At 40.4% G+C, this 13,552-nt stretch overlaps 1 protein-coding gene across 1 annotated transcript in view; it reads right to left on the reverse strand.

Moving 5' to 3' along the window:
- The window catches only part of PKHD1L1 (PKHD1 like 1), a 182,927-nt gene that overhangs the window by 143,305 nt on the left and 26,070 nt on the right, over positions 1 to 13,552 (reverse strand). The window contains exons 10-17 of the mRNA XM_075550546.1: positions 12,605 to 12,675; positions 11,276 to 11,386; positions 9,105 to 9,194; positions 6,586 to 6,854; positions 4,873 to 4,964; positions 2,820 to 2,979; positions 2,367 to 2,502; positions 580 to 723 (exon numbers count right to left, since the gene is read on the reverse strand). Of these exons, the coding sequence (XP_075406661.1) occupies positions 580 to 723; positions 2,367 to 2,502; positions 2,820 to 2,979; positions 4,873 to 4,964; positions 6,586 to 6,854; positions 9,105 to 9,194; positions 11,276 to 11,386; positions 12,605 to 12,675 (1,073 nt within the window). The remainder of the gene's footprint in view (positions 1 to 579; positions 724 to 2,366; positions 2,503 to 2,819; positions 2,980 to 4,872; positions 4,965 to 6,585; positions 6,855 to 9,104; positions 9,195 to 11,275; positions 11,387 to 12,604; positions 12,676 to 13,552) is intronic.

Below are 13,552 nucleotides of genomic sequence, written 5' to 3' on the forward strand. Positions count from 1 at the left end.
CACCCACCACACAACCAGGACTCCCTGAATAGCTATTGCTTGGGGTGGGAGCAAGTAGAGATGTCAAACACGTTTGGAAAATGTTGCATTAAACACAGGTGCCTTTTCTTTTTAAGGACTGCGTGGGAGTTTTCGCATGCTTTTGAGCACTGTGTCTCAGCACGGAGGCGCCCAGGCATGCAGTGCTTCCCTTGTGAACGTGGACACAGCATACTTGCCTCAGGAAGAGTCACCGGGTCGGTGTCTCCTGGACGGTGCTGATCGACTAAACATTCATTTGCAGCATGATTATTTTTTATTAATTTGCATAGTTGGCTCTCATATTGCCAATGCATGTGCAGTGCATACAGTAGTACATCTTTCATGCATTGGCATTACACATTATTCCTTCCTCAAAAGATAAGTAAAATATGAAGTACCATAAGGTCCACCATTATTTCATTTCCTTTTCTTCTCACAGCAATCAAGACGATGCATTCATCTCTTTTCCTCTGTCATTTAATGAGACATTCTCCCTTTTCAGTTGAGCTGCACAGGCTAGGCCATATTATGGGAGCATAAAAAAGAATACGTGCTTACCTCGACTTGAAATAAAGGTTATCAGGTAGATATAGCTCTCGGGATTTTGTGTCCGTGTTACTTGAACCGTGTCAGGTTTTAGAGACCACAGGCCATTGATGGCTGACTGCAACATGAAGTCTGAAGCATCAGCCGGTAGCGGGACTGTCAGATAAATTAATACAGAAACTGAAATCTTTTGGTCGCCCACAGCCTACAATGATGCCTGATAATTAAATTTTTGAATCACCAATAATCTGAAATGTATAAATGGGTGTTGAATTATATTCTGAAATAGATTCAGGTTTACCAATATTGATACATAATTAGACTGTGATCATTTTGAGGAAAGGGATCACATTTTATTGTAAAAGTATTCTCGTGTTATCTAGTTGGGCATTGGGTCTCTCCTCCATGACAACCACCCCCCCCTCCCACTACCACCGCCATTCACATGGGGTATGATTTTGTTCTGGGTCTTAGATGCCTGATACCTGATCCTATCAAAACCTCATGATCACCCAGGCTGGTGTGCTTCTTCCATGTGGGCTTTGTTGCTTCTGCGCTAGATGGCCGCTTGTTGGATATCCCCTCACACGTAAAAGATGAGCTGGTCAGGGTGCAGTATAGCACTGATGAAACACACAACTTTTCTCTAGTTCTTTGGTGCTTCCCTAACCCCACTATCATGACCTCAATCTCCCCAGGGCCAACAATGAGAGTAGAGATACCAGGAGGATTAGAGGAGGGTGGGGGGAGAAGGAGGGAATTGATCACAAGAATCAACCTATAAACCCCTCCTAGGGGGACAAATAATGAAAAAGTGGGTGAGGGGTGATGGAGGATGATGTAAGATATGGAAATATAATCTATAACTTATCAAGGGTTCATGAGGGAGGGTGGGTGTGGGGTGGATGGGGGAAGAAACGGGGAACTGATATCAGGGGCTCAAGTGCAAAGAGAATACTTTGAAAATGATGAAGCATATGTGCAAATGTGCTTGACACACTGGATGAATGTATGGATTGTGATAAGAGATGTAAGAGCCCCAATAAAAGTATCTAGAAAAAAATTAAAGTATTCTCGTAGAAGTAAGAAGTGTATTAGGTGAACAATAAGTACTCATGACTACTAACGGATTAAAACAATGAACAAACATAACAAATCATTTCCAATATTTGTTTAAAATACATAAATATAATCATGTTTATTAATCAATAAGTTCATATGTATCAATAAATTCATATATATCAATTAATTTGAGAACTGCAGAGAAGTGTTACTGTAAAATGATGAATTTGACTTTTTATATCATTTTATTGGGAGCTCTTGCAGATATCATAACATACCATAATTCAACTAGATCAAGTATAGTTGTACAATTGCTACCACAATCAGTTTCTAAATATTTTCTTATGTCTTGAACTCTTTGATATCAGCTCCCCTTGTTTCCCCTCCCTCCCCCACCTTTCCTCCAGGAACCCTTATTACTATTGTTATTATTCCAATTTATCTTCTATTATCCTATTTACACGAAGACATACAATCCTGCGTGTGTTGATACAAATTTATTATGATTCTTGGAGAAAAAAAGATGATGGCATGTGCCCCAAAACTGTTTGATGTACTTTTCTGTCCTATTCAACTAAAAGAGAACATCTTTCCTCACACTTTTCTGCTTCTTTTTTATAGCATACTCTCAGAGCTATTTTCAGACCATAGATTTTGACTAGAGGAATTGCTCTCTTTTTTTTCCAGCAACAGCTACACATGAGAGAATTTAAATCTCCCTTGTTTTTGCTACGTACCAGTCTTTTCCCTGTGGTGGATTAACCTGTACTGGTAAAGTGAACATGAGCTCATTTCCACACAAGGGCTGGTTACCGTGATCCTCTGCACTTCGTGAGTTGCATTGGTCATTTCCCAGTTTTCCAACGTTATAACCTATTTTCCAGTTAAAAAAGATGTTTAGTATGCCAAAAAAAATTCCTTGACAAGCATAATAATTTAGATATCCAAAGCCTCTTCATTGTTACATTTTACTACAAATGATCAAATTATATTTTAAAACTCTAAAAATTCTACCAAGTAATGGCTTCTTTAGTTTATAATACAGATATTTCAACTCGCGGGCAATTCTGGAACACTCTATGATTGCTTCCCCTTAAAACAACATCTTACCTAATAAGACTAATGACCAAAAAGAGCTTGTATCTTTGGACATTTGCTTCCAATATAGTAGATTTATAATCAAGACCTACCTGCACTTCTTGAACAACAGTCGACTGGGATTTGATAACCTGTTCTTCATTTACTGCATCTCCTGTTTGTTGTTCAGTATAGACATTTCTAGACTGGTACAGGCCAACGTCAACAAAAGCACTTAGACTATACTCCTGCAGTAAGATTTCAATATAATACCTGGAAATGAACATAGCCAAAGAATACATTTTTCCCAGAACATTTTCATAACATTCTTTTCTTAGTGAGCAAAGTTTAGCTACCAGGACCCACTACTATTGACTGCAGTCAGACTCACAGTGACCTCACTAAACACTAGAGCTGCTCCTTAGGCTTTCCTAGACTCTAAGTCTTCCTAGCCTGTACGTCTTCCTAGTCTGTTCTTCTTCCTAGACTCTAAGTCTTCCTAGACTCTAAGTCTTCCTAGCCTATAAATCTTTCCAGACTCACCTTTCTCCTGCAGAGCAACTGGTAGGTTTGAACCATTAGCCTTGCAGTTAGAAGCCCAACATTTTAATCAGCTATGCCACTAAAAAACAGAAACAAACCCTCTGCCATAGACTCGATGCTGACTCATAGAGACCCTATAGAACTGCCTCTGTGGGTTTCTGACTCTGTAACTCTTTATGGGAGTAGAGAGTCCTATCTTTCCCCCATGCAGCAACTGGTGGTTTTGAACTGCTGACCTGTTGGTTATCAACCCAATGTGTAAGTAACCATTATGCCGCCAGAGCTCATAGACTTTGCTACTAGAAGCTCCTTGAAATTTCAGTACCACATGTAAATACCTGCCTGTTACATGATTTAATTTAATACTTCCACTTTAACATAGTCAAATATTGAGAGGTTTACAAAGTTTGCTAATATGTAAAACAAATTCTGTAAGATACCCACATCAGTAAATATATCTTCATACATGATCAATTCATGTGGTTTAGTCAACAAATATTTATTGAAGATACTATTCCTATCCTCAGAGAGCTTAAAACGCAGTATCATTGTAGATTATAAGATTAGCTCCCTGGCAAACAACTCAGAGGTGACACAGAAGTAAAATAATTAATGTGTAAATGAAAGTGAGCCTGTTAAGCAGACCTAACACCTGTCTTGCCAACTGAGAGGTTGTATGGGTCAAGGCTGAACGTTCCAAACACCACGTGCCTTAGATCTTGGCACTGTTTTTAACTTAGACAATGAAAGTTTACTTTACGAAACCCCTTTTCATTAGATTGACATTAATCTTCCAACCAGCTGGGCAGGGTTTAGCTATTACACTTGGAATTCTTTATCTAAGGTCCCTTGTACATCATACAAATGTTCCCCCGAGATAAGGTGTCACAAGTAACTGGAAGTTTCCAGCTGCTCCCCCTAAACCTCCCCCAATGTTATCATTGCTTCCACCTCTGGAGACAGCAGCTGGGAGTTTCTCTAAATTGATTCTCATATCATTCAAAAGGCTCCGAAGCTTGGGGTGATTTGTTACGACGTAAAAGCTAACAGATACAAGTACTAAATGGAAGATGACCCCAACATCTCTTGGACGTTCTTTCTCCACATGTGTTGGCCCTTTTTGTTTGCTAAGGATCCCGAGTGACCAATAAATGGAATTATCTGCTCTTTTGTTATTATCCTCTCCTGTTCTCTGGATGTGTAGTATATTTTAATATGTTTTATTACATTCCCAGAGCTTACATAGGCCCGGAAATCAGTAAATAATAACAGGGCATTAATTGATGCAGTTTGTGATTTTTCTCTAGCAATGTTTAAGAGGTGAATTTAGAAACAGAGAAGCCAAGTGGCTAACAAAAAGTCCTAGTAAATGGTTAAAAAACAGGATTCAGTATATTTCACAAAGTCATAATTTCTGTAAGAGGAACAATTTAGATGTCAAACACTCCTGATTAGATATATGCCAGTATTCTGGCAAATTTATTTAAAAACTTAATTTAAAAATTTAAAGAAGCAAGCCAATAGGTTAATATCACTTCCAAAAACAAGCAAAAAATTTGAAAAATTCCCAAAATATGTATAGGTTTTAAATATTCCACAATGATTTATGGGGAAAACACTTACTCTTTTCCTTTTTGAAGATGAATCTCATCTGATCTTTGTGTTGGACTCGAAAAATAGCTGTTGGCATTTGCAGAGTGATATGCAACTCTCACCTTATGAGAGAAAAGAGAGATAGTTTATTAATAAATCTTTTCGATGTCATCACTACATTTCTCTGGCTATCATTTAAGATTTGTTAGTTGTCATACTTTTACTTTTATGACGAGAATTATGAGAAAAAAATACTCCTTTTTTTCTTCCTGTATTGGCTATCAAGTTTGACATGACAAAATGAAATTTGTGCAATTTACCAAAGTTCAATTCTCACCTCTCTTTAACTGATATTAAAACTATTTTATCAACCTTGCTACAGAAAAGATGCAGCTGGGAGGAAAAATCCCTAGGTGGAGCAAGCAGTTTGCACTTAGCTACCAACTTAAAGGGGGGCTTTGATTCCACCCAGTAGTACAACCGAGGAAAGGCTCAGGCTAGCTGCCACCATAAGGGTTTTACAGCCAAACAGCTATGCAATGGTTTTCTTCTGTAGCAAATAAGGTCACAGGAGGTAAAATCAACTCCATAACAATAGGTTTGGTTCTATGTATTATTGTTGTCTTAGTAGGACGAAGGTAGTTGTTGGTACATAAAATATTGTTTTGATCTGAGAGAACCTTGAGGAATTTAATCAAGACTAAGTCCTGTAAGTGTGTCCTTGAAGGACATCAAGAGCACTAGATGGATCTGTAGACTAAAGTGAGAAGATTTTAGCCTTTCCATTCGGCTGTAGCAACTGCAGAGTATGCTCGAAGACAGGCTATGGTAAAAGTCAGAATCTATGTATTACAGATAGCAATTTAAGCATGTCAATTTGGTAACTAGTCTTATAATATAACTCAAGTCATAAAACTGTCCTTTTGGTCTCATTTTTTCACATTTGTGAAGTTTTCCTATGGAAATAATCCCAAATACAAAAAAATAAATAAGCACAGGTGTTCAATGAAGCTTTGTCATTAAAAAATTTACAAAATCAGTTAAATATGTATCCATAGGGAGATTGTGATATAAGCTTAGAAAACCCATCTAATGATACAACAGTCACTGATAGAAATGGCAGCTACATAAATATTCTCATCAAGTGTGGAAATATGTATCAAAGTATGAGAAAATATAAATATGAAATTGGACATATGATCTCTGTTATGTAAAGATTCCATTTAGTAATTACTGTTTTTCAGAGATGACAATGGAATATTTCACTCCTTTATAAATTTATCTGATTATAATAATTTACTCAGAATAAAACAAAATTTCATTTTACGGGAATAAATATGAGTTTTTCTATTATGACAATTTTATAGTTCTCACCCCCCAAATCTCAAAAACCAAACTCACTGCCATCAAGTCAATACCAAGTCATAGTGACCCCAGAGGACAGGGCAGAGCTGCTCCTTTGAGTTTCTGAGACTGACTGCTTAAGGGAGTAGAAAACCCCATCTTTCTCCTGGTTGGTGGTTTTGAACTGCGACCTTCAGGATCGCAGCCCAACGCATAAGCACTGCACCACCAGGGATCCTAGAGTTCTTAGTGGATATATTAAAATGGCCAATAATCCAATCATGCGTTTGACTGCACTCATAAATTCTTTCCAATATTCATTGGCTTTGGTTTATAATAAATTATAATATTTTTATAAACCCTATTTTTATATCAACTAATAGTCTGTGGCATCCCTACCTTATCGTCTGGGAATCCAGTGTGGCTGAAATAGACAGCATACCGGTCATCACCTTTGATGTAGAGCCTGTAGACATCAGAATCTGGAGCCACCAGAAATCCACTGAAACGGGCAACAAAGGTGTCTTGCTCCATCGGCCAAGTATAGGAAGCGGAATCTACCCAAGTGGCCCCCAGGTACCCCGGGGTATTTTCAGTGTATTCGAGAATCTCTTCAAGATGGAGGGGCCGGCTATTATTCCACACCTCCAGCTTCAGGCCTCTACCACCTAAAGATCATAAAATAAGTCTTTTACCAGAATGACTAGTATTACAGTTACAGAGGTTCTATTTCCGTCTACCTTTTAGACAATGTACCCAGGGAAATCGATTCCACACACTCTTCCACACACTGGCACCCAAAGCACCGAGAGCCATGACATCAGCACGCAGTTTCTTTATTGCGACTTCACTTCTCTGAGCCCTGGGTTCCTCAACTGTAAACCGGGACTAATGATACTATTTTCATGTGGCTGTACAGATTAGACACGTCATGTAGTACATGTCAAATACACAGCACGTAGTAAGTGCTTCCCATATGATAGCCATAATGCAATGATTTTTGCCTCTGATACGATGGACGTTGTTTCATGACATCAAAACTCAGACCAACTGATTAAAAAAAATCTATGCCTTGAATATTGTAACAAAAGCTAGTTTTTGTTACAATATTCAAGGCATAGATTTTTTTAATCAGTTGGTATATAACTGGTATGACTGGTATATGACTTATCAAAGAACAGTCACTGTTAATTTGAAGATGTCTGCCAGGAGATCTTTATCCACTCCAACCCCTCTTCCCTTTTTAAAACAACATTCTGTCTGCTGTATGGTCTCCCGCTTCCTTAGACAGAATCAAAGAGAAAGTATTTGCATTAAAGGAGCACCAACATTTGTCAGGGTCCCCCTTGTGATCCTCTTTTTGTTCTCCTGCCCCCTGCCCTCTTGTTCCCCCAAAGTAGACAATGATAGGGCTCATGCCTTCCTCTATAGCTTTCAGATTGTGGGGGAATCTGGCCCCCCATGGTGACCCCTCTCCATTGCCGTTGATCAGAGAGCAGGCCTTTTGCACTGCAGTGTTCTTAAATGATGTTTCCAACCCCCAGATCCATATCATTCCACACAAAACATTTAAGAGGTCGGTAAACCATTTAATTGGCTTCCTCTACCATCCATTACTACTTTCTTGAGATTGGGCAAGTCTCCAGAATTTGAATCATTTCCTTCATTTGCTGAAGAGCTGTCACTAAGGGAGTTGGTCGGACATGAACATTCACCATAGGGCCCTGGTGTTCTAGCCCGACATGCCCGACACGTGTGGGCTTCCCTTTTTCTGCGTGGGAAAGAGCACTGAATTTATGACCTGACCTTCTCCTCAACCTTCCCATGAGGACTGGAGGTTAACAGGGGTAGACGGTTTTAATGTATTACATTTTAGAAAAACAATACATCATTGTGTTTTGGTGAAAGTGTACAGAGTAAATTAAGTTTCCAACTGGCAATTTCTACGTAAACTGTTCAGTGAAATTAGTTACGTTTCCATGAACAGTCACCTTCATTCCCTTTGGCTGCCCTCCACTTGTTCTATTTCCGATACGCTAGCTGCCCCCATCTTCTCCTCTTGGCTTTAAAGTGACCGCTGATCGTATGACGTCATCCATCGTGTCCAGTCGTGCACTACACCCACCCCCCCGCCCGGGTAATGGCCTTTATGTTGTGTGCCCCTCTACAACTTTGATCAGCATTTTACATTTGAACATAAAACCTGAAGTAAGGTGAAATGGGTTTTTGAGTTAGTTTTTTTCTTTCTCCACCCTGTGCAGTTCTCTATTGATTTTTTAACTTTTTAACTAGTTTTGTGGGCACATAATCTACATGTCACATTCTTCAATGGTTCAATCGTATCAAGAAGACTTGCACAGTTATTACCACAACCAATTTTAACGTTTTTTAAAATAGGGGTGTGCACGAGGTTTGGCAGCTAGACTACACACAGACGTATATCCAGCCCCTCAAACACGTCACTGCCGGCTCCAAGGCCCTCAGCTGTCCTTCCAGTCAGCAGCTTGCTGGTATTTCACTTGTTCTTTATTTTCAATATTAAGTCATTCTACGCAAGTAAGAATTGAAACTCTCCTTTTTTTTCTTAAACCAGGAAAGCTCATTGTTGCAATCTTTCTATAACTTACACCAGCATTTACTATTCATCTCTGAATTTGAAAGAAGGACGCCATGAGATGCCATCGTCAGAAGCAGGGCGTTTTCAGTACGGCACCCAGGGACTTCGGGCTGGGCTTTCCTTCCTTGGTGGAGCATGGGTTCAGCTATTTTAATACAGGTTTTTCCAAATACAAGTGGTGTAAAAGATTACAATGATCACCATCAAAATTTTCAAAGCTAAAATAATATTTTCTCCTAATTCTATTTGTTGATACTCATTTCTGAAAACATCGAAATGATTATTCTCTCTCAGAACTTACCTGCATATAGAGTTCTCGGAGGATGAGGGCTGGGGGGCGTCTTGCAATAGATGCTGCTCTCGGTGACCTTCAAAGCATCACAGAGCTGGCCTGCGAGAAGGAAGATGGACAATGTGACTACCGAAGTGTCATGATGCGACCACATTATCGTGAAGGCTTTTCAATGGGGAAAAAAGAAAAAGCTGTGCAAGCAAGAGGCATGCTGGGGCCTTTCCATTTCCCTTTCCCGCTCTCCGTTCTCCTTATCCCGCATTCATCATCAAACTTCCACACGGCAAAATTCTCCTGGCCCACTATCACACATAGGAAATCTCACAATTACCGAGGAGCAAAGGAGAGAGGAAATGGTTAAACGATGCCATGATCCAACTTCATTTTCATTTTAAAGTCAAGCCTTACATTTTATTCCTTAAAGATGAAGTTTCCTAAACCCACCGAGTGTGAAATCCCTCAGTCTTCTTGGGGAAGAAAATATTTATCTGATCCAAGTTGTTCAGCTGAGGAGAAGCCTCTACAGTAGTGGTTCTCCGCCTTCCTCATGCCGCAACCCTTTCATACCGTTCATGAGGTGGTGGCCCCAACCATAGCGTTATTTTCATTGCTACTTCATAACTGTCATTTTGCTACTGGTGTGAATCAGGTGACCCCTGTGAAAGGATCATTCGACCCCCAAAGGGGTCACAACCCACAGGTTGAGAACTGCTGCTCTGTGCGGACTCAAATTGCCAGCCTCTCAGCTGGCGACAGCTTCTCGGGGTAGAGAAGGTCATTAAGACGGAGTGGCAAGTTCCTCACATCACATTCACGATGCTCTCTTCCCTCTGAGCTGGAGAGCTCCCAAGCACTGGACAGGTCTAGATGGCACACGCTAACAGTAATGCATAACCAGAGACCCAGTCCCTTCTTCATTGCTCCACTCATCAGAATATATTCATTAATACTCCTCCCAATGCCAAGGCCATCAGTAATTGTTGATATTCAGAAATGGGAAAGGATAAAGGTAAGTCATAAAGCATTGCTACAAAGTATTGGAAACCTTGATCACAACGGGAAATTATTGTTTCACCCTATAACCTCCATCTAGTTCTGAAGGTGAGTCCATGTCCCTGCCCATTCCCCAAAGGGTTCTGCATCCTTCTATTTACACCCCATCACAAAGGCAGTTAGGACATCCTTGAAAGAGTCAAGTCAGATTCCTTTAAAAAGTTCTTCGCGTTGGGGAACAAAAAGGAGGCAAGGTGAGAGCTGGAGAAGGGACGAGGTAGGGTTTTGGTGAACTCCTCATTGGGCTGCCCTCGCCATGCTCAGGAAGGAGCAGGTGCACCGCTGTGGTGGATAAGAGAGCCGCACTCACCTGTCCTCATCTTTTCCTTACAACCGCAGTTGTCAGCTTCTCAACACCTCTTCAGAAGAACTCCTCAAGAAAGGCTAACAAGACCACCTTCCTTTGAAGATCCCCAAAGCAGATGCCATAAACCTTCTGAGCTGACCCCTCTGCCCAGCAGATCCCTCATTTTGATTTGGAGTCACCCTAAAAGTCTAAGACAAATGTATTCCTGAGAGAACTTGTCTGCAGCTATCTACTGATGGCAGAGACATGTCTAAGCACGCTTCCGCACAATAAACCCATGTACACAGGAACTGGAATAAAACTAGCAATACTTCTTGTATGGTATAGGTGTAAGGAGATGTCTCAGAATACTAACTTAAATGGCCCCCATAGCTAGTCAACCTACTGAAGTGTATCAACAGTTCAACTAGGGTGTTTAATATCATGCTCCACAGAGGATGGGTGTGTCCCGACATTGTGGTGTGGGATTTGTAAGTGGCAAATCCCCCCTCTAGGTGGCAGCCCCATGTTGCCACCCAATTCCTTTGGTGCTGACCTCAGAGCTCACATTCCAGTCACAGAAGACTACATGACCTCTGTTTTGTTTCATTTTTAAATGCAAAAATTCTGCTGTAAAAATGACCTGTAAATGTTACCAATATTGTAGCAGGATAAGTATCAACTCTCAGATCCTGTGAAAAAGACTTTGTTTTAAATTTAAAATATGGAAAAAAATTTAGAACATGAAGAAATGGTTATTACTCTTTCTACTAATTGCTAAGCCAAAGCCAGGGGTTGTTCTTCTGTAAATCATATATTAAGAATGAAAATTTACAAATACCTCCAACCAGAACTTGGACAGGTAAGTCAGTTTGATCAAAGAACCGGCCTGTGATGGTTAATGAGGTGCCACCTTGCAGGCTTCCTTGGGCAGGTGAGATGGCTGTGACTTCTGTGGGGAAAGCACAGTAAGTGAAATGTCACAGATATTAATCACAAATTCAAATGCTTGTTTTTAATTTAGAATGCCCTGGAGCTGAGAATGGAAGATGTAGATAGATATTAGGTTACTACATGAAGTAGGTGTTTCAATATATGTGTCTCTAATGCAGTCATCCTCAGAGGACAATGATATAGCTTTCACTAAGACCTGTATTTCCTGATGATCGGGACTTGTGGTGTTTGGCCGAGGGCTGTAAGAAATTCATAGCCAAGCCTTAGAAGTTCCGTTCCAAAAGAAACAGTCTCTTCTCTCGTTTGCTGCTGAAGAATGAATTTTTCTTGTACTTACAGAGACATTTTTCCTATTTATTTTTTGTAGCACATCAATATACATCTCATAGTAATATTAATGAATCTTCACACACTCACTGCCTTTGAGTCAATTCTGACTCACAGGGACCCTAGAGGACAGAGTAGGAAAGACTGTGGGTTTCCAAGACTGTAAATCTTTATGGAAATTGACAATCTCATCTTTCTTCCTTGGGAAAGCTGGTGGGTTCGAACCAGTGATCTTTCAGTTGGCAGCCCAACACATAACCTATAACACTACCAGGACTCCTACAATGAGACTCAACAGCTGTACACAAATGTATAGGTTCTATGTATTCAGAGATATCTGCAAATATCTAGGTTTACATGAGTTCTCACATGTAATTAATTTCTAGAAATGTTGTCTGACTAATATTTAGACACCTGCTAGTTTACATTTAAACATTATTGCAATCTAAACGTACCCTGACCTGAAAGGAAGGATATTCCTGGAGCATCTGTCTGCTTCTGACACTCCTGGGAGTAGGCCAACCTGAGGCCTCTTTAAAAGAAAATGCCGTCATCATCTACAGGGTGATTGTTTCCAGTCACACTGAACGCACGGCTTCCGGCCTCAAGGCTGGGAACAGTGGCCTCTCGTCACCCACAAACTTGAGACATGCAGGCTTCCTTGCTACTCCTTTTGCTTTTATTTCTCCATCAACTTTACACGAAGAATATAGTTTTCAGGACCCTCACTTAATTCTGGGGTTTTCTAATCCCACTCTTTTCAATCATTGTTATCTTAAATTTAATGAAAGGAAGAAGATACCACCCTCTCGTTTCACACACACACACACACACACACACACACACAGAGAGAGAGAGAGAGAGAGAGACCTGGACCAACGACACCTACCTGCATACGTTTGAAACATGGAAATTTTATTGAGAGAAGAAACAAAATATGTTGATTTTTGTGGGAAACTCCTATTGATAAAAAAAAGAAAAGTTAAAATTCCTGCTTTAAAAATTACCTTTAAATTTCAGGGGGAAAAATTTTTTTTTACATTTTTCTTTTTCAAATAGTTTTATTGGCAGATACCTCATACCATACAATGTACTCATATTAAGGAGAGTTGTGAAACTACCACCACAATCAATTTCAGGATATTTTCTTCTTTCTCCTACCACTGTAGCTAGCTCCCCATTCCTTCCCCACCACCACCTCCCCTGCCACGCCCCCAGGCAACTATCCGTCCAGTTACTGTCTCTAGATTCACCTTTCCTTGATTTCCTATGCAGAATTGATGGAGTTTCTCCACAAACTTTTTGAAGCCCCTTCTACATGTCAGAGGATCAATGACAGGCTCCTGGCAGCACAGAGAAGGGGACTTTTGAGGACATTCAAAGCTTTAGCTCTGGCTTGGAGGCTAGAACTGAGCTACCACTAAACCTGGTGCAGTTGAGCCAAATTCCGGCTCCCAGCAACCCCGCTGGGCAGGGTCTGGCTGCCCTGTAGGGTTGCCAAGCTGTAGGCCTTTGCCGGAACAAATTGCCTTGCCACATCCGTCCCCTGGATTGGCTAATGGACTTGAACCATTGACTGTTTGCAGACAAGTGCTTTAAGCACTGAGCTACCAGGGCTCTGTTTGCTGGCACCACATGGAGATACCTTTGTCCGAATTCACTGAATGATACACATGAAACACGGGAATTTTATTATGGGTCAATGATAACATCAATAAAACTTATTTTTAAAGATTATACTGACATTTAAACAAAACAGACAAGGGGACAAAGCCAGGCTCTGCTACTGGCCACCCAGTTCTCCTCTCAGACGGGACCCACTGGTGTCTCCAACACC

Source organism: Tenrec ecaudatus, chromosome 5 (genome assembly GCF_050624435.1).
Source record: "Tenrec ecaudatus isolate mTenEca1 chromosome 5, mTenEca1.hap1, whole genome shotgun sequence".
Classification (NCBI taxonomy): domain Eukaryota; kingdom Metazoa; phylum Chordata; class Mammalia; order Afrosoricida; family Tenrecidae; genus Tenrec; species Tenrec ecaudatus.